We start from the raw sequence: 25,414 nt of genomic DNA, 5'->3' as shown, positions 1-25,414 counted from the left end.
GACTCCCAAACTCAAGCGATCCTCCCACCTTGTCTCCCAGAGTGCTCAGATTACAGGCGTGAGCCACCGTGCCCAGCCCCATCCTGAGGTCTTAGTACTTGTTCAACTAACCAGAGCCCTGCATTTTCATTTTGCACCAAGCCCTTCAAACTATGGTGCTGGCTGGTGGGACTCCTACTGCGTGGGACACCCCCAGCCCCCAACCAGGTAGGGCAGGTGGCCCAGGAGCACACTGACATTACCATGACTGCTACATGACCTGGCCTCGGGGGTGGGCCTCTGATCCAAGGAGCTATGATGACACCACTGCACTCTAAGCCAGGCGACAGAGCAACTCTGCCTCAAAACAAAGTTATGGTTACCCTAAAAGTTAATCCAACTGTGATAGTACTACTATATGCTGTACCAATCAGAGCAAACCACTGTAGGCACCACATTTTAAAGAGGAATGACCACGTTACCATTGTGAACAGTCCCAAACCACATCACATGCATATCAGCTTAAGGAAAATATACTGCGATTACACCTGTTTTCCTCCAGGCTAACACAATTTAGGTTCCAAAACAAGAGTTGCATTCACCAAGAATTTCTTGGCTCTGACTGGTACAGAAAACTAATGCAGTGTATTACTGACATCATAGTATAGGTTGAGCATCCCTAATCTGAAAATCCGAAATGCTTCAAAATTCAAAATTTTTAAAGCAACATGACACCAAAACTGGAAAATCCTACACCTGACCTCATGTGACAGATTGGAATAAAAATGCAAGTGGACAACACATTTTATTTAGCATCCCCAACGGAAAATGAAATTATCCTCAGGCTATGTGTATAAGGTGTATAGGAAACATAAATGAATTTCATGTTTAGACTTGGATCCTATCTCCAAGATATCTCATTAAGGGTATGCAAATATTCCAAACCCCCCAAAATTCCAAAAGCTGAAACACTTCTGGCCCCAACCATTTTGGATAAGTATGCTCAACCAGTTCAGTAAATGCTCTCTTAACTATGTCAAGTTAAGCCACTGGCTGGATTCGATAACAGTCTCAATTCCAAATACAATTTACTCATTTGATGTTCATGAGATGCCAAATATGAGTGGCTGGTGGGCCACTCTGTGGTACTCCTACTAACCTGAGCATTTCTCTTCCCCTGAGCTGAACTGTATCTTTAATAAGAATCAAACCTGTGTATCACTGCTGTATTTGGGAGTTTCAGAATTTGGAGTTGCAGAATCAAATAAACTTCCTATCAACCAATAAAAACAATGCAAAATGTAAGTTATTGAGTCTATGAAAACAAAGTTGGATGCTTTGGAAGTACCTGATAAAGCTTAAAAAACTGCAGACAAATTAGGCGTGGATGAGCAACCATAAAGAATGGGAAAAATTAGATGGGCCTGGAGTCCCAGCTACTCAGAAGGCTGAGGTGGGAGGATTGCTTGAATCCAGGAGTTCAAGACCAGCCTGGGAAACATGTCAAGACTCCATTCCCGGCCGGGCGCAGTGGCTCACGCCTGTAATCCTAGCACTCTGGGAGGCCGAGGTGGGCGGATCGTTTGAGCTCAGGAGTTCAAGACCAGCCTGAGCAAGAGCAAGACCCCATCTCTACTAAAAAAATAGAAAGAAATGATATGGACAGCTAAAAATATATATATAGAAAAAATTAGCCGGGCATGGTGGTGCATGCCTGTAGTCCCAGCTACTCGGGAGGCTGAGACAGGAGGATCACTTGAGCTTAGGAGTTTGAGGTTGCTGTGAGCTAGGCTGACGCCACGGCACTCATTCTAGCCTGGGCAACAGAGTGAGACTCTGTCTCAAAAAAAAAAAAAAAAAAAAAAAAGACTCCATTCCCAAATATATATATGTGTGTGTGTATGTGTGTGTATATATATGCACACACACATATATATGGAAAAATTACAATACTGTAGGAATCTATATTCATATTGCTTTAATAGGATATTTAAAGTTTTGCTTTGCTTTAAAGAAACTATAAATTACAGAAAATGCATTATGGGTGTATTTTATGCAAGGAAGATAAGCTACTCCAACATGAACCCAAAGCCATAGACAAGGCCTTGGTATCACATCAAAAGATCAGCAAATGAATATACATTTAAATTATTTTAAATTAAAATCAAAAGTTTATATAATTTTTATGATTCCTCATTTTTACTTTTTAAAAACTGTATATATTTAAGGTATACATGATGTTTTGATATACATAGTGAATGGTTACTATAGTCAAGCATAACTTGACCCAAACTTAACATACCCATCATGTCACACAGTTAACCTTTTGTGTGTGAAAAGTGCAGCTAAAACCCACTTTTACATTCGATTAATTAAAACAACTACTAGACTGAATAGTGTTGAAGAAAGTTTCTATTACACAACTAGCTGCTCAAAATGGACAATATGTAAATGCACCTGACTCTCAGAACAAGTTGCTTGGGGGAAGAGGAGTAGGGGCTGTGGAGTCAGCAGACCTATGTATAATCCTGGCTCTGTGACTTATCAGTTACGAAACCATGAGCAAATTAGTTAATGGTTAAATCTGCTTTCCCATGTATAACATGGAGCTAATGATGCCTACCTAACATGATAGCTGTGAGGATGAAATGGGACAAACGCATAAAGCTCTGGCACAGTGACTGCACCTATGAAGTACTCAATATTCGTTAGCTGTATACCCTCTCATCCACCTCAGTTTTTTCAGGACTCAACTTAAACCTATCTATATTCAAATACCAATGCAGAGGCTCCCAGCTGGAAGTGGACATAGTAGGAACTTAAATATTTGTCAAAAGAATAAATATGGAAACATATTTAGCAGGTACACAAAGTAATGGATTTTAATGAATCAATGTTAAGAATCGAGATTTTCTTTTAAATCAGTATTTCTAGACAACCAGTATCACTTTCCAAACATAAAACACCTTTGCAGTCCCAAAATAAGCTGCACTTGGTCACAAGGCATTATGACATATTACTCTTTTTACATAACGTTAATATTCCATTTGCTAAAATTTTATTTGGAATTTTGGTATCTATGCTCATGAGAGAGAGTGGTCTGTAATTTCCTTTTCTCAAAATAACCTTGTCAGATTTTGGTATTAAGTTTAGGGTGGACTTGCAAAACTAGTTGGCAAGTGTTCACAATACCACTCTTGAGAATATACAATGCAGTTTAATGGCTTTACTCTAGATTTTGATTGCTGACATTAATAAAAGTTATTCTGCTCAACACCTTACATATAATTACCTCATCTCTACAACCATTGTCCTTATCTTCTGTCATCTCATCTTCTCCATCTTCTATCTCCTTTGGAGAAAGACTCATTTTCTTCAGTTCACCTTGATTTTTTTTTCCCTGCTTAAAATGGACAAGATTATTAGGCATATCACAGGGCCTTCGACATTCTATGCCATGCACGTTTGTCTCTAGTATTTGCAATAGTAAGTCTGCATCTGCAAAAATGCGTTAAGCCTCATCCTAACTTTTTATTTCACTTGGAAACTTTTACTCACACCAGTGAAGATGAAAATAGAAAAACAAGGTAAATTTAGGTGTCCGTTGTGTAAGTCGTGTCTCCCATACCTCCTCTTTTGCCACAATCTAGAAAGTCAAGAAAATAAAGGTGGAATTCCTCCCTTCTCCTCTCATTCTGCTCCTTTCCTCACGTGTTTTCAAATATCTTTGACTTTTAAAAAAATTAATTCCACTACAGACTGCTCGAATAGAAGCACACAGGGCCAAAAGAAAGCCCCCATATGGGGACAAAAACAGTACCTACAATTCAAGAGCCTGTACCTCTCCAGCCAGAGAACTCGGCGGTGTAAACTGGAGCTGCTCCCATCACAACCCTCATCAGAATTTAAGTCCCAAGCCGGAATCTATCACCACCACTCCCCAAGTTAATCTGCACAGCGTGTCCCTATATAGAACCCCAACGAGTTCTATTAAGGTTGTCGTTGGAGTAGGCCCCCCCCCGCCCCAGAGCCTGACAAGAGCCCCGAGGGTGCCCCCTGCGGGCCACCACGTGCGAGGAACTCGGGCGGGAAGCTCCAAAGGACCCGAGTCTCGCCGCTAGGGCGGACACGCCGAGCGCGCTCTCCCGGATACTCCCGAAGACCCGAGACCCAGGAGGGAAACGGCCAATAAAGCCAAGGCGCCCTCGTGACTCCGTCTCGGCCAACCAGAGCTCGCGCCACCCCTGTGCCAATCCCGAGCCGCGACCCCGGGAGGAGCGGGCGGTGCGCGGGCCTGGGGGCGGGGCCAAGAGCTGGGCAGCACGTGCTGCGCCTGCGCGCGTGGTGGATATGTTAGTCTGGCGCGGGAGGTCGCGCGAGAGATCGCTCGGGTCCCACGGGCCTCGTTAGCTTGCCCGGGGAGCAGGCGCGGGCTTGGCAAAGTTCGGGGAGCTGGTGGGCGATCACATGTCCTGAACCTCTCTTGCCAGTGGGGCTGTAGTAAAGTAAACAGCGGTCATAAAAACAGCCATTCATTAAGGGCCCCGGTGCCAGGGTGGCTTCTAAGCCCTTAGATCTTAGCCCGGTTAAGCTCCTTACCGCTCAGTGGGGAATGTGTTAGTGCCTTTGTCATTTGCAGCAGGAAGGAGGCATGGAGACGACCCCCTGAGGGTAACACGAAGTAGAGCGTGGTCTAGAACCCCGGGAGTGAGATTTGGGGAGTGAGACTTGAGCGTCAGGCTCTGGATCCCTGGCGCCTCGCCTCGCTGGTGACCTGCGTCTGAAGCTGCCATCAAAGCAATTAGTGATAGTATTAAATAATAATGGTTATGGCTAAAATACATTAATGCATATTTTGTGCCACACAGCATACTGTTTGCTTTTTCAGACATTTTATCATGGACTTCTCAAACTTGTGACTTAGATGTTATTAATAGTTTCATTTTATGTTTAAGCAAATTGAAAATCAGGGGTTAAGGGTCCAAGTCCATTGATTTTCATTCTCAATCACTTAATACCATCTCCTGCTTTGAGCTATACCATCATTAACATGTGCTCTCACAAGGACCCATGACCATTAGCACCAGGAGGCCCAGTAGTAGGCTAGAAATCCTAGAAGTTAGCCCCACATTGGAACTTGAAAAATGTGTGTGTTTGGGACATAGAGAGGGGTGTTTCTAAGGAGCCCTGGCCTGATTCTAGCTTCAGAAAGACCCAAAGTGGAAAGGAAGCAGAGTAGAAAGAAAAATTTGCCTACATTTTTTAGATTTGGTACCTCACCAAATTTTATCTAACTCTGTGGGTCCCCAGCACCCAGGCCACAGACTGGTACTGTGGCCTGGTCTGAACCAGGTGCACAGCAGGAGGTGAGCACAGGGGAGCAAGAGAAGCTTTTTTTTTTTTTTTGACAGAGTCTCACTCTGTTGCTCAGGCTAGAGTTCTGTGGCATCTGCCTAGCTCACAGCAACCTCAAACTCCTGGGCTTGAGCAATCCTCCTGCCTCAGCCTCTTGAATAGCTGGGACTACAGGCATGCGCCACTATGCCTGGCTAATTTTTTCTATATATATTTTTAGTTGTCCATATAATTTCTTTCTATTTTTTTTTAGTAGAGACAGGGTCTGGCTCTTGCTCAGGCTGGTCTTGAACTCCTGAGCTCAAACAATCCACCCGCCTCGGCCTCCCAGAGTGCTAGGATTACAGGCGTGAGCCACCCCGCCCGGCCAAGAGAAGCTTCATCTGTATTTACAGCTGCTGGGGCTCCCCATAGCTCACATCACTGCTTGAGCTCCATCTCCTGTCAGGTAAGTCACTGTCTCCCATCACTCCTAGATGGGACCATCTAGTTGCAGGAAAACAGCTCAGGGCTCCCACTGATTCTGCATTATGGTGAGTTGTATAATTATTTCATTATATATTACAATGTAATAATAATAGAAAAAAAGTGCATGCTAATGTCATGCACTGGAATCATCCCAAAACCAACCTCCACCATCCATGGCAAAATTGTCTTCCACGAAACCGGTCCTTGGTGCCAAAAAGGTTTGGGACCAATGATCTAACTTATCATTGATCAACTTATCATTGACCAATGATCAAGACTAGCCCAAATGTTTTAAGAAAACTCATCAAGAACAATCGAACAAAAGAAAACAAAAGCCCATTTCATTTATGAACAGGTCCAAATAAGGTCCAAATAAAATATTAGTGAAATGAATCAGTATAGTAAAAGAAAATTGACCAAGTAGGATTTATACCTGAATAAATGCAGGTAAGGTAAGGAAATATGGTTTCAAGGTAAGGAAAGGTTTCAAGGTTTCAAAGTAAGGAAATATGTCAAACTAACAGACTAAAGGAAGAAAAACATCATACCATTTTAGATAGGAAACTTAAGAAAGCTTATCTGCAAAAATGGAACGTAAACATTTGATGATAAAAATTAAATATTCATATTAAAATAAGTAACAAGGCTGGGCATTGTGGCTCATGTAATCCCAGCCCTAGGAGGCCAGGGCAGGAGGATTGTTTGAGGCCAGGAGTTCAAGGCCAGCCTGGGCAACATAGCAAGACCCCACCTCTATAAAAAATGAAAAAAACTTAGCCAGACATGGTGGCTCATGCCTGTAGTCCCAGCTACTTGGGAGGCTGCTGTAGGAGGATCGCTTGAGCCCAGGAGTTTGAGGCTACACTAAGTTATGATCCTGCCACTGCACTCCAGCCTGGGTGACAGAGCGAGACACTATCTCAAGAAAAAAAAAAATCAGTAACAAGAACTTAGGATATGAATGTTATTCTTAAGACACAAGGAGCAAAATCCATAAATATGCCAAAATATGGCACCTTGGCAATTGAAAAAACTGCAGAAGCCAGGTCACTGTGATCTACTGCTGCCTTTCTCCCCGGAAACATTCACATTTCTCCACAATTATCCACTTCTTTCATCAAACTTAGCAGAAAAATACAGTTTTCCCTAGCTCACTGGGAGGGTCATTTCTGAAGGATCTTGTGTCACATAAAACTTTAGTTAAATAAATTTGTTATGCCTTTCTCTTGTTGATATCTGTCATAATAGGGGTGTCAGCCAGAACCCTTTCGATGGGTGAGAAAAAATATTTTCTCCGCTATGAATGAAATGGTGCTAGATTGACCATACAATTTACAATTTGTGGATGCAGGAGTCTCTCTAAACAAATTTAAAATATAAGGAACAGGCCGGGTGCGGTGGCTCACGCCTGTAATCCTAGCACTCTGGGAGGCCGAGGCGGGTGGATTGCTCAAGGTCAGGAGTTCGAGACTAGCCTGAGCAAGAGTGAGACCCCGTCTCTACTAAAAATAGAAAGAAATTATATGGACAACTAAAATATATATATACAAAAAAAATTAGCTGGGCATGGTGGCGCATGCCTGTAGTCCCAGCTACTCGGGAGGCTGAGGCAGTAGGATCGCTTAAGCCCAGGAGTTTGAGGTTGCTGTGAGCTAGACTGACACCACGGCACTCACTCTAGCACGGGCAACAGAGTGAGACTCTGTCTCAAAAAAAAAAAAAAATAAGGAACAAATCAGAAAGAAATATTTGTAACATATATAACATAAATCTACCATCAGAATGTGAAAGATAAGCAAGTCAACGAGAAAAAAAAATAAAAACAGTTGAAGGTTGTGAAAAGCAATTTTCAGAGTGCGTGTGTGTGTGTGTGTGTGTGTGTCTACCTCTGTCACCCAGACTGGTATGCAGTGGTGTGATTGCAGCTCACTGCAACCTCCAATTCCCAGGCTGAAGCCAACCTCTTGGCTCAGCCTCCCAAGTAGCTGAGACTACAGGTACGCACCACCACACCTGGTTAATTTTTCTATTTTTTTTGTAGAGACGGTATCTTGCTATGTTGTCCAGGCATACTTAAACTCTGGCCTCAAGCGATCCTCCTGCCTTGGCCTCCCAAAGTGCTGGGATTATAGGCGTGAGCCACTGTCCCCGACCCAAAGGGAATTTAAGTAGCAAATATAGATATGAAGAGATGCTCAAATACAATCATCAGGGAAATGCAACTTCAAATAATAGTCAGATGTTATTTTTTATCCATCAGATTGACAGAAATTAAAACAAGTGTTTGGGGATTGTGAGAAAACTGGTGAAAAGGCAAATTGTTACAAACACTTGGAGAGAAATTTGGTGGTTTCCAGCAAAGGTAAAAATTCTCATTCTTTACTTTAGGAATTCCACTTGTAGGTATCTAACCTAGAGAAACAGTCAGACTGACAGAAAGACATATTTGTGAATCTTTATTCCAAAAATTTTTTTTTCTTGAAACAGTCTTACTATGTTGCCCAGGCTGGGTTGGAACTCCTGGGCTCAAGTGATGCTCCTGCTTCTGCCTGTCAAGTAGCTGGGACTACAGGAGTGTGCCACCATGCCAAGCTTTATTGCAAATGTAAAAAATTTTTTTCTCATGGAAATTTTCAAACATACATGAAGTAGAAAGAATATATAATGATCCCCTTTTGCCCATCACTCAGCTTCAAAGCTTCAATATTTTTGCCATTCTTTTTTCATCCATCATCTATTACCTGCCCCATTTTATTTCCTCTTCCCCCTCACTTCCTCCTCTCTTTTTTTCTTTTTTATTTTAATGTGAATTCCAAGCATTATATCATTTTATCTGTAAATACTTCATTATGTACCTCCAGAAGATACAGCCCTTCATATCATCTAATATCAAGTCTGAGTTCAATTTTCTGTCTTAGAAATGTTTTTTAATTGTTGGTTTGTGGCCGGGCGCGGTGGCTCACACCTGTAATCCTAGCACTCTGGGAGGCTGAGGCGGGTGGATCGCTCAAGGTCAGGAGTTCGAGACCAGCCTGAGCAATGAGCGAGACCTCGTCTCTACTAAAAATAGAAAGAAATTATCTGGCCAACTAAAATATATATAGAAAAAAAAATTAGCCGGGCATGGTGGCGCATGCCTGTAGTCCCAGCTACTCGGGAGGCTGAGGCAGTAGGATTGCTTAAGCCCAGGCGTTTGAGGTTGCTGTGAGCTAGGCTGACGCCACGGCACTCACTCTAGCCTGGGCAACAAAGCGACACTCTGTCTCAAAAAAAAAAAAAAAAAAAAAAAATTGTTGGTTTGTTTGAATTAGGATTCAGAAATCTCTACGTGTTAGATTTGGTTGATATGTCTTAAGTCTTTTAAAATCTTTAATAAATCCCTGATCATCACCTAAATACAAATCTGGGAACGACACCAATTGGATATCAGACTGAGGTGGGGGGTGGGGGAGGGGATGGGGGTATGCCTACACAATGAGTGCATTGCGCACCGTTTGGGGAATGGTAACACTTGAAGGTGCTGACTCGGGAAGGGGGGGTGGGGAAGGGAGGGATATATACCTACATGATGGGTGCAATGCACACGACCTGGGGAACAGACACGCCTGGAGCTCTGACTTGGGGGGAAAGGCGGTACAGGAGCAACATATGTAACCTGCAATTCTGTATCCCCCATAACAAGATAAAATAAAAAAAAAATCTTTAATAAAGAACCTTTTTAAAAAATGCCTTTTATTTGTTGAAGACACTGAGTCATTTATCTTATAGAACTGACCTTAATCTTGACGTGGCTGACACTTTGTGTGCAGTTTTTAACATATTCCTTCATCCTCAGTGTTTTTGTAAGCTGGTAGTTATATCTGGAGGCTTGGTTAGATTCAGGTTCAATGTCTTTGCAAGACTTCCTGTTGGTGCCATGTAGTTCTGTTGCATCCCTCTAGGAGGCACTCAACCACCTCACATCTGGTGGTCCCAATCTCAGTGGTGTTAAGATTGATCAGTTTGAGTGTTGTCGGCTTCATCCATCCATGATAACCATCAGCCTTCTACTGGATAGTTTTCTGCAATGTTGTTTTGCAAAGCAAATGGTTGGAAACAATCTATTATTTGTTAAATTGGAGGTGGGTAATACAAAGAAAAAGTATAGGAATCAAATCATCAAGATGTTAACAGAGGTTAATTTGGGTGCTGGGAATAGACGTAATTATTTTTGTTTTTTGTACTTTTCATTTGTTTCAAATTTCCTAAAATGGAAACAAAAGAAATCCTGTCTGAGCATGTCTAGCGGAGGTGAGCCAGACAGGGGGGAGGACTGGAGGAAGGTTCTCAGTCCAAGTTCCAGGAGGGGCAGCCGAGGAAGCCCGGAGGATGGCAGTAATGAAATTGGACCACGGTGGGCTTTGCTTTCATGTGTTCATTCTGTCTCCTGACAGCTCTCATTCCCCCCTCCTCCCCTGGATTCAGTTTCGGTGGAACTGTCTGTAAGGATGCTCCACTTGCCCCAGCCAAAGCTCCGAGGCCAATCGGACCCCTCTCCTGGGCCTTTATGAGTCTTGAGCAGCACTGCCTCCTCCTGGAAATCTTCCCTCCCCTGAGAGAGGTGCCTCTTTTCTGTGCTCGAGTTCTAGCTGTCGGGGTGCTTACATGCCAGTATGTGTATCTGCATCCCCCACACCACCTAGCGTTGTACAGTGCCCGGCACATGGTTGGTGCTCAATAGATGTTAGCTGAATGATGTTCACATTGCTCAGAGCTAATAAAGGGGCTTGAATATTAGATTAAAAGATCCCAGAAACTCTTGTAGATGTTCCATGGAATGTGGCTACAGCTTTCAGGTCCTCCAGTCTAATCCCACCTCTTCTGAACCAGGACACACGTCCCTAGCCAGGTTCAGCCTTCCCTGAATCCCCACTGTCCCCCACCTGGGCCTTGGCCTCTGTTCCTGCCCTGCCCTGTGCAGAAGCATGAAAGAGCGTGAAGTTGGGCTGTTGCCTTAAACAGGCTACACAAGGACAAAGCCTTAGAGAGTCACTACCATCCTCAGACTCAACCTTGTAGATTTAGAAATGTGGACACTATTTGGAAGGATGCTGCTGTCAGTGTTTGACTCTGAGTCTCTTATTTGTGTGCAGGTGGATTGCACATTCTTTCTTTAGAAATGTCAGTACCTCTCGGTCCAGTCTGACTTTGGCCTCAGGCCATTCTGACTTGTAAGGATAATTAGTGAGCAGCTGAGCCTGGAGCCACGCCTGGGCAGCCTGACTCCGGAGTCCTTGCTCACCACCTCTCTGCTCTGTGGCTTCGTCAGTGGAAGCACATTGAAGTTCTTTTGTTGTGCTGAAGAGGTTTAGGCTGTTAGAAATGTGTAAGGCTGTTTCTGGGATCACATTCTGTAAATCTGTCCTCATTTTTTCTGCCTTTTAGAAACAGAGAGAGAGAGAGAGAGAGAGAGAGAAAGAGAAAATAATCATCAAGTATTACAGACAATAGTTTCAGGTTTTAAAAAAATCAGTGATATTATCTGCTCATCTTAGAGGCATGTAAAGATAACCACTAGTAGAACAAACAGAAAGTGTAACCTTCAAACCAGTGGACAGATGGATCTGTTGGAGTTTCTTGGTTGCAAATGACTCCGGCCAACTTAAGCAGAAAAGGACTTTGTTGAAAAGCTCCCAGTATCTCAGAATATCATCAGGAAGGCTGGCAAACCTGGCTGAGAAAAAGGGCAGAACCCAAGAAAGGCTGGGTAGAATGCTGTTTCCCCTGGACACACCTATCCCTATTGTTGTGTGTCTTAATGTCACTTTCTGCAGATACAAATCCCATGTTGGGTCATGCAGCTGGCTGGGTTTGTCATCTGCCGCATGGTGGGCGGCATCAGTGGAGAGGATCCAGAACTCCTTCAGCTTCTGTAGTGGGAACCTGGGCTTGGTTTCCCACCAAGTCACATAGTGAGGGGTTCTGCACAAATGGGAAAGGAGTTCAAATGCTAGGGTGCGCCCCCTCCCCAAAAGGCAACTCCTCTCTGCAAGGAAATCTTGGAATAAAGAAAACTTGATAGATCCATTAGATGACAAGAATAGGGAAAGTGGGGAAACCCTGAGAAGTATACAAAAATGAGATGGTTTCCCTGATGTCAGGATTGATTTGGAAATACCATCTGACTACGCAGAGAACGTAAAGAGCTACACACTCCACCTTCCCTGAGTAGCTACTTGACAGAGGAAGAGTGGGCAGATGCAGCTTTGTTTGTTGATGAGACTAATCCTGGACTTTGAATTTCCAAAGAAATTAAGCCTCTTTCTGAGAAGGAAAGGCTTGTTCCAGTGTCTTCACCCTGGCCTTGAGGAATACTGGCAGAGAAGAGTGGATGTGATGGGCGGTGGGATCAGAAAGGAGGTGAAGCTCAGAGGCGGCTGATGGATTGGGAGGAAGAGCAGTCTAGAACCCAAAAGTGCAGATGAGGTTAAAGAATAAATTTGTCATGGGAGCAACAGAGTAACAGAGCAGGAACAAGGCCGTCGTGGGCAAGAGTTCACACTTTCAGAAATGGAAAAACTCCAGAGACACTGGGAGTGAGGATGCCACCAAGGGGCCCAGAGCCAGGTGAAGGAAGGTCTCCAGACTGTCGACCCTCAGGAAGTGGTACCTGGCCTGTGAGTAGCTCTGGGTTCCCAGGAGAATGCAGCCCCAGCGCGGCCAGTGCAGAAGGCGAGCGACACCTCCTAAGAGGGCGGGGGGGCAGGGGTGCAGCTTCAGGGCTGTCACCAGGTCCTTGACAGGCAGCGATGGGGAGCCCCAGCTGGGTCTTGCTGCTAACTTTCCATTTCCGTCCCTATTTCTCAAGGGCTGAGCTCAGGGCTGCTGCTGCCATTTTCTGTGGTAACTGGTATCCTGTGACAAATGGGACCTGTCTGCTGACAAGCGTGGAGACACTCTGAGACATACGTCGTGTTCACACTAAGGAGCACCCTTCCAGTTCACGCCCACCTTCCCAGTCTACCCAGCACCGCCGGCACATAGCAGGCCCTTCGCTGCCCAAGGCACCTCAAGAGCGTGAGTCACCTCCTACTGTCGCCTAAGAGAGGCCCCCGGGAGTTCAGAGTTGGTCTTTGGGAACAACTTCAGAGTCCACCTGAAGTTTGGGGTCTCGTGGCTTCCCCTATGCCACCCCAGGGCTCCCTGGGAGCTCGTCTCAGGGGCAGCCCCCAGGCACTCACAGCTCTGTACAGCCTCTTTTCATGGGCCCCTTTCTCTGCAGGACCCCTCCTGTCCCTCCCCTCCCCAAGGCCCACTTGGGGCTCAGACTGTGCACACTCAGTCAGGACAGGCCCAGGGCCACCCACTGAGGAAACCCCCCTCCCGCAACCAGCCTCCCCTTCAGCTCCCTGATCCATGCTCTGGCCTCCATGAGGTCCTCACATCTCCCATTGTCCACGGTGCCCCCCCACTCCCCACCCAGCCTGTACTGCTCTCTGTCCCAAAGCCCCCGTGCTCCCCTTCTTTGGTGCCTACTAGTCTCAAGCTCGTCCGGCAGCCGGCCCTGCAGGCAGGAGGGCTCCTCTTTCCTTGACAGCCAGGGACCTTGCCAGCCTCTTCTGAGCTCAGTAGGCAGGAGGGATCACGGCCTTCCTGGGCCAGCATCTGGGAACTCACCCCGCTGTGGCTTGTGCGAGGCCCAGGGGACTCAACCAGGGCTGGCCAAGGCCATCAGAGAGGAGCCTGCAAGTAAACTGAGCACAACCTTGAACCTGGATAGAACATCTGCTGGGAACAAGGCCAGATACAAAATTGTGTATAGACTAGAAGCACAACCATATAAAATATTGGAAGGAAACATGCCAACATGTGTACAGTGGTACCTCGGCAGAGGTTTTAATTTTTTCTTTTCCTTTAAAATCATAGTAAAAAATCTTTTAAAAATCATAGTAAAATACATGCCATCTTAACCATTTAGGTATACAGTTCACTATTACTAAGTATATTCACATTGCTGTGCAACAGATCTCCAGAACTTTTTTATCTTGCAAAACTGAAACTGTGCGTGCATCAGACATCTCCCCACTCTCCCCTCCCCCAGCTCCTGGCAAGGGAACCTATTGATTCAGTCCTGACTGAGCACTGATTTGGTCCACAGGGATCTGGGATGGGACTCGGTTTCAGGAGATACTTGTCCCTGTCCCTTTTCTCACCTCATTGAGCCCAGCAGAACTGTCCCCACAAGGCCCACAGGGCCTTGCCCTTGGCTGCCCGTGTCTCTTGTCCCCAGAAACCCTCTGGCCAGTCAGGTCCAGTGCTCTGCTCACTGGGCCTCCAGCCTGTGTGCAGGTGAGCGCGGGGAGGGTGCTCCCACCCTGGCCCCACCCGCCTGCTCTAGGACAAGGAAAGAACGGCACGGGTTCTGGGGGTTGTGTGGAGGTCAGGGAGGAAGTAGCGGTTGGGGTGACAAGGATGCAGAGAAGAATTTCCGCCCTGTCAATCTGAGGGTATCAGTTGGTTTCGTCACAAGCAGTGACTTGTGTGCACACACACAGAAAACCACAAAGTGCCAAAGCGTGACCCTGTAGAAAGCGCCCCATTCATTTTGCAAGCAAGGAACCAAGGCCTAGAAAGGTGGGCGGATTTGCTGGACGCAAGGTGGTGGCTGCAGGGCTGAGATTGGAACCAGGTGTTCTGGATCCCTGGGCACCCCTGCCAGAACCTGCAGAAGCTCCATAAGAAACGAGAAGAAAGCCAGGGCCCGGAGGAAACACTTCAGAAATTGGCGGGGGAGTCCCCAGGATGACTGCGGAGCCCAGCTAACTGCGATGCTTCTGTAGGGGAAGGACTTGGACTGGGGTCTGGGGGTCCGCAGGGATCAAAAGCACATGATACGGTGCCTGGCGCCCTGTGGGCCCTCAATAATCAGGGACTGGTCCTTTCTCTTGCTGTTCCCCTCAAATCTCAAATACATGGGTGGGGCCAGTAGTCACTGAGGTGCTGGTCAGAGATTCTAGGCTGAATTGGGGACGGGACACACAGGGGGACAGGACATGTGGACATCCCTGCAGAGGAAGGCAGCTGCGTCTCCTAGGACTCCGTGTGGTCCTCTGGCCCCTCCAGGTGAAGCCACTTTGAGGCTCCACTCAGGAGGGATCAGTCTCTCACTGTCCCTTTGGGCCACCGTTCTCAGCCAGGGGGTGGGCCCTGCTGCCCGGGGAGCCCAAGTCACACAGGGTGCTGCCTGTGGTCACCCTGCTGAGGCTGTGGGAGCTGTGTCGGGGTCTGTGGTGGCGGCACCGTGTCCCCAGGCACAGGGCTTCCTGGAAGGTGTCTCGGAAGCGGCTGGACATGAGGCTGTAGAGCACGGGGTTGGCGGCCGAGCTGATGTAGAAGAAGACGCCGGAGACGACGTGCACGTACTGGAAGGCCAGGAGCAGACCGTCTGTCCAGTGGGACACGAAGCTCCACATGAGGCGGTCAGCATGGAATGGGGCCCAGCAGATGCCAAACACCACGACAAGCACAACTGCGGAGGCAGAGAAGAAGCCATCTCAGCAGCCCTCCTGGGCTTCAGTTTGGTCACCAGTCTCACCTTCTCTCCGAACCCACAGGCCAGCCACACCCATCGCCCAGCTGGAAGTTTCTGGAAATCTGCATGTTCTGGCCACACCCCTTTCAGAGAGGCTGCCCTCCCCACTGTCACTGACTGGGTCATGTCCCTGCCTCTGGCCACATTGGACCAAGTGTATGCACCTGAGCCCAGCTGGTCCAATCAGCTTCCCTCACCCTGGGATTTGGAATTGCTAATGCTTGGCTGTGGCTGCTGAACTAGGAGGAAGACAGGCTGGGGGCAAGGGCCACCCTGGGTGCCCACTGGGGACTGTGCTTGCTGATGCGCCAGACAGAGAAGCAGGAGAATGGGGCATGTGCTCAGAGAGCAGCAGACAGCGAGGTTGTGGGGGCAGAGAGCAACACACACACACACACACACACACACACACGTGCGCCCATGCTCACACACCCCACCGCACACGCATGGGGCTGCCTTGGCCCCGGGCCTTCCCAGCTCCGGCCCCAGCTCCCCAGTGCCCAGGTGAATGTCTTGCCCTGCACTGACTAACCCTTTTCTTTTTAAAAAAACTTTTTTAACAATCACCCCAGGAAGTCCATTTCTCCTACTTTTCTTGTCATCTCCCCTCCCCCAACCCAAAAAATGTAGGACAGGCTGGCCAAGCCTTCACTGTTTCTCTCAAATTCTTTCCTGCCCTGGTCTGACCCACCCATTGCCCTTCCTTCGATCTTAGCCACTGGGCTGGCCTTGATTTTTGTTTCTTGTTTCTTGCATTTCTTGCTTCTCTGACTCGTTAGCTTTCCAGGGACAGTGTCTTCCTCATCAAACCGTAGCGTGGTTTTCCTCATAATCCTGTATTTCAAACAGGACACTGCTTATAACGTCCCAGGCACATGGCCGTGTGCACAGCAGGCCCTGGGAAAGTGAGCATAAGGGAAGGAGGGAGAGACGGAGGGAGGGGAGAAGGCCAGCGGTCCCAGGGCAGCAAGCAGAAAGCCCACCTTCCGGGGGACCCTTCCCAGCTGAGCACCTGCTGCAGACTCTGCACATGTTCTGGGGAAGGGGGGCGGTGGCAGGAGCCTGAGGTGGGGCAGGCGGGGCAGTTGGTCATAGTGCAGACCTCACAGCGAGGAGCTGGGAGGCAACCCAGCCAGGCTAGCCCTGGACTGCCCCAGTCCACACTCCTGGCCAGATTTTTCTGTGCTCTGTGCGACAGCCCTCACAAACACACCTCCTGATGAGCCTATTTAGACACTCACTCACTCCTGTGGTTCCCAGAGAACCACAGACAGCACAGTGGAGACTCAACGTCTTGCCCCTCTCGGATCTCCCTCCCCTCTTTTGGGGACTTTGCTCCCCCCAGATCCCACTGTGTGGTTCCACTAGGGCTGTGTTGTACCTTAGCATCCCACCTGCCACTCTGGCTCACGGGTCAGCTATGACCCAAGCCCCACCAGTCAGAACTCTTCCCTGGGACTTTCAATAGCCACTAAGGGAAGTGGGCAGTTCCTCAGGACAGGGGAGCACGTGCCAATGGCCGTGCCTCACAGGCTGCTGAGGCATGTACAGGAACCAAGACGAGAGACCTGCCGGCTCCACAGCCCTGTTTCTGTCAGCCTGGAGCCCATCCACACGCATGAACGTGACCCTGACCTTTCTGTGTTTTGGTTCCAGGAGCCAGGGCTGGCTCATGGGCGCGCAACCTGTGTGCACAGGGCCCCAGCTTAGAAGGGCCCCAGGCTCAGTTTAATGCTCTACTGTTGCCGTCTTGATATTCTTGACAATTTTTGAACAAGGACACAGAATTTTCATTTTGTGCTAGACCCCACAAATTACTCCTACCATGAGCCTTTAATGTGTATCTTTGGTGTAAGTTTCTAGCAGGGTAATCTAAAGAGTACACAGGCATACATATGGACACACGCACACTCTCACACACAGGCTAGGGGAGTTCCTCCAAACCTAAGTCAGACACTCAGCCCCTTCCCCCAGGCCTGGGAGCCCCAGCCTCATACCCAGTGCCTGGGTCTTCCCAGCAGGGACACTTACACAGCATCTTGGTCACCTGTCTCCGGCCCCTATCCGGCAGCTGGAGCCTGTGGGTGTGGCTGGACCTGGCCACTGCAGCACGCCTGCCCTTGGCCTCCTGCCTGAGCAGCAGCCTCTCCTGCCGCAGCCGCAGCCCGATGAGCAGGTACAGCACGCTGATGGTGGCCATGGGCAGGCAGAAGAAGAGCAGCGCAGTGGTCTGCACCACCAGGTTGTAGAGGGCCCGTGGGCGGACCAGTGTGCACATGGCCGTGTTGGGCACTGTGCCCCGGCAGGGCACGTGCAGCTGCCGGATGCCGTGCAGGCTGGCGTTAGGTAGAGAGCAGAGCACGGCTAGCCCCCAGACCATCACAAGCACCCGGCGCACGTGGGCCCGTGTCACCATGGACCTAGCCTGGAGCGGGTGCACCACGGCCATGTAGCGCTCCACGCTCAAGGCAGTGACGTTGAGCACGGAGGTCAGGCAGACTGTCTCAAAAAGCATCGTGCGGAAGTAGCAGCCGCCAGTGCCCAGCAGGAAGGGGTAGTTGTGCCACATCTCGTAGAGCTCCAGGGGCAGGCCCACCAGCAGCACCAGCAGGTCCGACACGGCCAGGCTGAGGAGGTAGTAGTTGGTGGGCGTGCGCATGGCCTTGTGGCGCAGGATGACTGTGCAGGTCAGCCCGTTGCCCACGGTGCCCACCACGAAGATCAGCAGGTAAGTGGCACAGATGGGCAGGAACAGCTCCGTCTGCTGGGGCCCCAGGTACTTGAGTCTCAGCGCCTCATCAGTCAGGTTCAAGTCCTCCGGGTGGAAGCCTGCCCTGGCTACACTGACATTGCAGGGCATGAGGCTCCTTGCGTCCCCAGGGGACAGGTCTCTGGGGAGGACAGAGCAATTGAGGCAGAGAGGAGTCTGGAACAGAGGGGAGAGATGCCCAGGAAGTCAATCAGGGAATCCAGGGCCTGTCCTAACTCATCAAACCAAGATGCCACCGACCTAAAATGACTTATTTTATGTAGCACTGAGAAAGAAAAATCCTCTTCCATCCATTGTAAGGTGCATTACAATTTCAGAGATGTAGAAATGTACATCTTAAAAATGACCAAATGTACGACCTCGATTTTAAATTTCATGACCTGAAACCTTTGAAGAAATGACGAGTCCCCTGGAGCACAGGCTTTGCCATCAGCAGTCTCCCCCTGGGGGCCTCCCCTTCCCAGACATGGACGTGAGGAGAGGCACTCAGTTTGGGCATCTGTAAAATGGGCAGGATGTGGGACATCACGTGGTCTTTAAGGGCAAAGGCTTTGGAAGCAACTGCCTGGATTCAAATCCAGCCTCCCCTGTTCCGGGCTGTGTGACCTTTGGTGAGGTAACCACTTTAAGGCTGTTTCCTTATTAGGGGATCCAGGGAGTTTAATCCATGAAAGGTATTCACCCGGGGCCTGCCTGGCACGCCGCAGGGCACGGTTATCACCCCCTTGCCATGCGCACAGAGTCACTGTGGGGATCAGGTGTGCGAGTGAAAAGGCTAAAAACTAGACACGCTTGATCCAAAAGTTGGTTCCTGCTTCTGTTTTCTGACACCTACAATATTCAAAGTCTAATATTTGATGCCCTTGGCACTGCCAGTTCTGGGGCCCTCTCCTCTCTATTGGGCTCCCCTGACTTTCCTCCTGTGCACCCTCACCCCAGCGCCTGGTGCGGGAGCCCCGCGGAGGAGCTGCGAACGCGCAGGCGCCGGCCCGGGTTCCAGGGAGACGCCCTACTTTGGAGCAAGGGTTACCGCGCTGGAGCAAAAGGACAGACACGGTCGGAGACGCTGAGAGGCCCCCGGGGGGCGCCCAGACGGGACCCTCCGGCCCCTCCCGCCCTGGGACCTCCCTGCCCGCGCCCTCTTCCCGCCGCGCCCTTGCCCGCGTCCGCATCGCGCACACCCACCATGCTGTCTGCGGCCCGCGAGTCCCTGGGGCGCCGTCACCCACCAACCGACGGCCCAGCAGACGCGTCGCCAGGAGCCAGGCGACTGACGGACTGACGGCGACCAGCCCCAGCAGCCCGCCCCGTCACCGCCCGTTCGCGGGCCGGGAACGCCGCCAGGGGGCAGCGCCGCCCCCGCAGCCCGCGGGACGCGGGACCCCGGACTCGCTCACCTCGGACCCCCGCACCCAGCCAGACGACGGCGGTGGTTTGATGTGGCGCTTCCAGGAGCACCTTTATCTCACGGAACCCTCACAACAACCCATTTTACAGTTGAGAAAACTGTGCCTTAGAGTCGCAGAGGTGAAGCCCGAGTGACCGGGCTCGCACGCTGTACCCGCCCTTGCGTCCTGACTTTTAGCATAACCGCTTGTCTCGGAGTCCCTCTGATCCCTATCTCCTCCTGCTTCACACTGCACAGACCTCCAAGAACGTCCCACCAGCCCTTGAGGTCAACCGGCGCCAAAGGGGCTCATCCCCCCGGGCACCACCCTTCCCCTTCCGCCCGCCCAGGATTGCAGCTCCGCAGGCTCGGCCGCCGCTCGCTCCCGTCCTCCAGTCCGAGTCCAGGTGCTCTCCCCTCCCGGGACTGCGGAGGGAGCCTCCATTCTCCCTCCTGAGCCCTCAACAACGTCACTTCTCTGCTGGAAACCCTGGCGTGGGGTCCCCACTTCCTTTTGAAAAAGAACACGCCTAAATCTAGCTTGGTGTTGGACCCCCCACTTTCCACCCGCGTGGTCCCCCTTTCCTCACTATGTTCACTCAGCCCCAGTACCCTCCCCCTTAGCCATTCACATGCCCCCTGCCCTTCACCCTGCCAAGGGGAGACAGGGAGGGAGGGAGGGAACCGAGGGAGGAGCCAAGAGTGCCTGGCCCCAGGCTCCTGCTCCCCTAGACTGTCCCCCTGCAAACCCGGCAGGGGGTGCCTTCCCTGCCCTCACATCCTGCGGGTCAGCTCCTTACCTGGCAGTTATTTCACCAGGAACTTGCCAGGACCATAGAAACAGGGATTTGCCGGCTGAAATGCCGCCTCCTAGGCTTCTTCCCAGAGTTTGATTCCCTTAGTCTGGGCTCGGCCCAGAAATTGTCATGCGTGACAGGTGCCCTTCTGAGACTCCCATGTCCCAGAATCACACTTTGAGGAGCACAGGGAGGGGTTAACAACAAAGCCCCAGGACCCAAGGCTACTGTGAGCCGTGGGATTCTGCCTCACTTCCCCTTCCTGTAGAATGGGTGGGCTAACCACTGTTGCCACTACCTTTAAGGGTGAAGTGAGATGCGGAGCATAAAGAGTCAGCACAGGGGCTGGCACGGGGCCAGCATGCAAGAAAAGTCAGGTGGGATCATCACCATTTAATGGCAACTGGAGGAGCCACCCTCCTCTCCCAGGACTCCTGTCCCTCCCCCATGAGTCACTGTCTGGGCTGGGTCGGGGGAGGGCAGAGTTAGACCCTTGAGCCTCCACCAGGCCAGCCTTCCCAGGAACCCCACATGTAAACACAGGCCGGGTGTGGGGAGGCTGTGGGATGTGCTTGGGTACGTGGTCCCCAGGGCCTGGAGAGAAAGGATTCTGGGGTGTCCCGAAAGTTAACTACTCAGCCCTTGATGAACTAGCCTGGGAAGAGCCTTCAAAATGTAGCTGCTGCCACATTAGGTGAGTGACAAGGGGCAGTGTCATAGGGAAACAGAGCCCACTGTGGTGTCACAGACTGCTCTTAGCAAGTGATGAGCATTATTGACCACTGCTTCTCTGGAACACACACGCACATGCGTGTGCTCACACGTGTGCACACACATGCCTCTCTGCACACACTGAGTGCCTTAACCCCACTGTGGACACTTCGGAGGTGCTCAGAGCCCATCCCTGCCTTACAGAGGCAGAATGGCTCCCGCCAGCCGGCTGTATAATTCATACCACATTAATAGACATCAAGGACCTCAGATTAAAGGGTACCCCCCAAAAGGAGAGGCCCAGTGGCCATCACAGCCATAACCCCCACCCCAGCACTGTCCAGAAGGCCATGGGCGCCCTGGCCTTTGGGCTTGAGCTCAAGACCACCACAGCAGAGTGTCCCATCAGAGCCCAGTGACATCCTGCTACCCCCTGCTCCATCCTGGGGTGGCTTCCCCAGGTTTTCTGGGTGTACACATGCAGCTCTTGAGCTTGGTGGGTGGACACCTGCTCAGACCCGGGGGCCAAGGCCCCAACTCCGCACGGCAGCAAATACACTGAGGGAGGACTGCTGGGCCTCCGGAGCCGCTGAGATACCTCCCAGGTCCTGGGCGTGCAGCGCTCATGGCACCCGAGTAGCCCCTCAGTCCCTCCTCACCCTGCTGACTCCCTGAGAGCCACATAGGGGGATGCCTCGTTAGCCTCGGGCTGACCAGCAGCTCCTGGTACACCCCTCGTTCCCCCAGAAGGCCCCCAGCCTCACCCCACCTTACTGCCTGTAGAGAGGACATAAGGAGGGTGAGATGAATTCGGGGACACCAAGGCACTGGGCAGCCAGGGCAGTGAGGACAGCCCAGGACTCGCTGTCATTGGGCTTCATCGGACAAACATGGAGAGCTGGGAACAGCAAATGTCCAACGCAGGGGAGAGTCACCATGTTCATGTGGGCACCTGCCTGGGACAGAGAGCCCGTCACCTGCTCTGCTCACTGGGCCCAGGCCAGGCCGTGGTCAGGAGAGAGAGGAGGAAGGTCTGAGCCCCCCAGGTGGTGGGGTCCCCATCTTGGGGGCTAGGATTGCACCTCAGTGAGCCTCGTGGCTTGTGTGGTCATCCCTGCTTCCCGAGCTGCCAGGATTAAGCCAGATAATATGGGTTAAAGCACTTGTACAGGGTTGATATGCTCAAGAAACAGTGGCCAGATCTATGATTGGAATTGTCTGGAAGGTACTGGAAAGCTGCCAGGAGTCAGGGCTGGAGTGGGAGCTGTGCTTAGCAGGGTTGGAAGGGCGAGGTCCCCAGCAACCCAGGGCAGGAGAGCTGAGCCCCAGTGGAAGGAAGAACACAGACTTGTAGGCGCCTGTCGCAGTGCAGGGACCAGCACCTGGGGAGACCTCCAGGCACTGTCACCTCTACCTTTCCTGCCCATGGAGAGGGCCACTCGGGACCATCTGTCCAGCCCCTTGCCACCTGGCGGCCGTGAGCCCTATTTCTGAGCTATCCCAGAGACAGCCACAGGCTTCAGGCAGGGTGCTGGGCACAGGCAGTCAGCCACCTCCTCCAGGGCTTGGCCTGTGCCCTGGGGCCCTGACCTCCTCTACTTGTGGCCAAAGGGAGGACATGGTCAGGTCACACGATAAGAGGGCCAGAAAAAGCCTGGGTCTCTCTTGTCCTGAGTCTATGTATCCTCACGTCACCCTGGGACTGGGCCCAGCTGTTACTGGGTGCCCACAGGGTGCTCCTGGCACCAGCTCCTGGCACCTAAGTAAAGGCCCCCAAAACGTCCACCCAGCCTTCCCAGCTAACAGGCCACACTGATGTGCACTATAGAAGCTCCCCTAGGGTCTTTCCATTTACAAATGCTCTTAGTTATGAACAAAGTTAGTTTTCAGACAAAAGCTCATCCCCTTAACAGGTGACTGGTATCAGGGCTCAGGAACTTAATTAGTCCAGTGCAATCGCTATGTCTGGCTTAGTGTTTTTGTTTTTCTTTTCAACTTTTTATATTAGCATAATTTCAGACCTATATAAAAGTTGAAAGAATAGCACAAAGGATTCCTATATCACACAATTTTTCCAGACTATGAGAGTCAGTAGCAGACATAATGCCCGTCACCACTAAATATTTAATACTTCAGTTCTGGGTTTGTTTCAAAGCGTTCTATAAAAGTCATTAATTCCACCTGGCCAACAGGCAGAGGCGTGTGGGGCTGGGGGGTTGGGGTATTAAGGGAGCAGGCGGCCGGGCAGGAGCAAGTAATATTTTATCACTGACATTGTTTAGAATCACGGGCACATCATGATAATAAAAAGCAGACCACGGTTAGTTGGTTTGACAGTTCTTCCCCATTACTGCCTGTTTCCAAGGCAAGCTGCTGCCACGGCCAGTAGGTCCTCCAAGTGCGAGGAGACTCAGAATTACAAAGGAAATAACATTATTGCATAAAGTGGAGACAATAAATCAAAGAGCCTGACAGTAGTGACAAATGTGGAATGAGTCTTTCTAAGGCTGCAGTATTCTTAGGGACAAAGACCGAATCACGAATCATGAGGTGACTGAATCACCCTTGTGCTGGGCGTGTCAGTAGCGACCATCAGACCAGGGAAGGGAGCGGAGGAGTCACCGAGAGCGTACAGTGGAGGGACCGGCCTGATGTTAGTAACTTGCCCAACATCCCACAGCTAACCAGTGCCGGAGCTGGGATTCGAACTTAAATTTATCTGCGTAAAAAGCTTTCCACCTTTTACTCCACAGTTCTGACTCAAGTTCCCCCATGTGTAAAGAAGGTCAAATTTCAAGAGTCTAGACTTCAAAAAAAAAAAAGAAAAGAAAAGTCCATGGACGTATTTACCCCTCAGAGAGCAGGACTTTTATAGACATGTCTGGCATAGGCCCCCTTCTGAAGCCCATGTTACCTTTCCCTCATTGAGTTAGGTTTGCTCCCAAAACTGCCCTGCCTTGGTGCTGTTCTTAACTGCCCCTAAACTGCTTTGTGGGCAGCACCTTCCATAGGCTAGCCTGGCACCTTCCATGGGCTAACCTGGCACCTTCCAGGGGCCAGGCTGGAAACTTCCATGGGCTAGGCTGGCACGTTCCATGGGCTAACCTGGCACCTTCCAGGGGCCAGGCTGGAAACTTCCATGGGCTAGCCTGGCACCTTCCATGGGCTAACCTGGCACCTTCCAGGGGCCAGGCTGGAAACTTCCATGGGCTAGCCTGGCACCTTCCATGGGCTAACCTGGCACCTTCCAGGGGCTAGCCTGGCACCTTCCATAGGCTAGCCTGGCACCTTCCATGGGCTATCCTGGCACCTTCTGGCTCAAGGGCAGCTACTCTGGGGGGACCAGCAAGTCCCACTGAGCGCCTTTCCTGAGGGAGCTATCATTAGTAGTTAAGTTGCTTTGGAACTTTTGGTAGAAATTCAAGAGTTCCCTAGTTATTAATGGAACCTGGAGCCTTCCAAGAGGCTTCATCATGTGGCTGCAGTTCAGAGAGGCTGTGAGATGTGTTTCCAGGAACAGAAGTTTTAATGCCCTTCGTTCTTAGGATGGCAGGCTGTTAGGGGGCATCCTGCTTAGACTTGCTATGCCTCAGTTTCCTCATTTGAAAAATAGGGGTGACAACAGTACCTACTGCATAGGGTTATCATGAGGATTAGAGTACCCAAAGGGCACTTAGCAGGCACCTATAACTATTTTTCAAATAAATGAAGAGTAAGTGCATGTTTCACTTGAGCTTGGTACAAAAAGGAAGTGATTTTTAATATTTTTTCTCCAAGGCAGCAAGAGAAAATATCCTATCGGTCTCTGATTTAGCCCCTGAGAGGAGTGGTGTGGAGAGAGGCGCTGGAGGACTGGGGGGCAGCAGGCCAGAGCCAGGCTGCACTGGCAGTTGCTGGGCGTCCTTGCCTTCTGCGGCGGTCTCGCTAGGATCCTGCCTTTGGCCACTCGTGTTCCCAGAAGGCTCTCAAGTGTGTTTGTGTGGAGCACCATAAACAAGGAGGGAAGAGCGAGCTGGCCCCGGCAGGCCTTTATTAGGGCAGAACGGCACTCGGTCAGACCCTGGCCAAGCCCCAGCCGCAGGAAAGGTCCCAGCCTCACAGGGGACACCAGGAGGACCCTGGGCCCTCCGCCCTGCTCCAGGCTTCGCTCTTCCCTGAGCAGCAAGGTTGGGGGGAGACTCGTCTCAGGTGAGGCCTCTCTGCAGGGAGGAAGGGCAGGCAGAGCAAGAGCCAGCACTGGGAGGGGACAGGCCTGGGACCCTGGGGATGTGTTCTTTTCATTCCATCCTATGAAGCCGCTCACAGTTTGGATTGTCCCATCACTGAACGCATTAACTGTATTCCCTTGGCTGATGTGGTACCTGCGGCTTTCTCCT

General features: G+C 50.5%; 1 protein-coding gene across 1 annotated transcript; it reads right to left on the bottom strand.

Moving 5' to 3' along the window:
- Positions 1 to 14,945: 14,945 nt before the first annotated feature.
- NMUR1 (neuromedin U receptor 1) lies at positions 14,946 to 18,233 on the bottom strand. Its single transcript, XM_069466195.1, has 2 exons — positions 17,405 to 18,233; positions 14,946 to 15,310 (listed from the first exon to the last, which is right to left on the bottom strand). Exons 1-2 carry the CDS (start codon positions 18,231 to 18,233, stop codon positions 14,946 to 14,948), a joined length of 1,194 nt encoding a protein of 397 aa, XP_069322296.1.
- Positions 18,234 to 25,414: the final 7,181 nt, after the last annotated feature.

The sequence above is a fragment of the Eulemur rufifrons genome, chromosome 1, assembly GCF_041146395.1.
Source record: "Eulemur rufifrons isolate Redbay chromosome 1, OSU_ERuf_1, whole genome shotgun sequence".
NCBI classification, from domain to species: domain Eukaryota; kingdom Metazoa; phylum Chordata; class Mammalia; order Primates; family Lemuridae; genus Eulemur; species Eulemur rufifrons.
Note: the sequence above shows the minus strand (reverse complement) of the source record. Positions and strands in the feature narration are given on the sequence as shown.

Coding starts and splice junctions, on each gene's coding strand:
- NMUR1 (XM_069466195.1), bottom strand. CDS start 18,233: ATGCCCTGCAATGTCAGTGTAGCCAGGGCAGGCTTCCACCCGGAGGAC. Junction 15,311..17,404: donor ACAGGTGACCAAGATGCTGT/GTAAGTGTCCCT, acceptor CTGCCTCCGCAG/TTGTGCTTGTCGTGGTGTTT.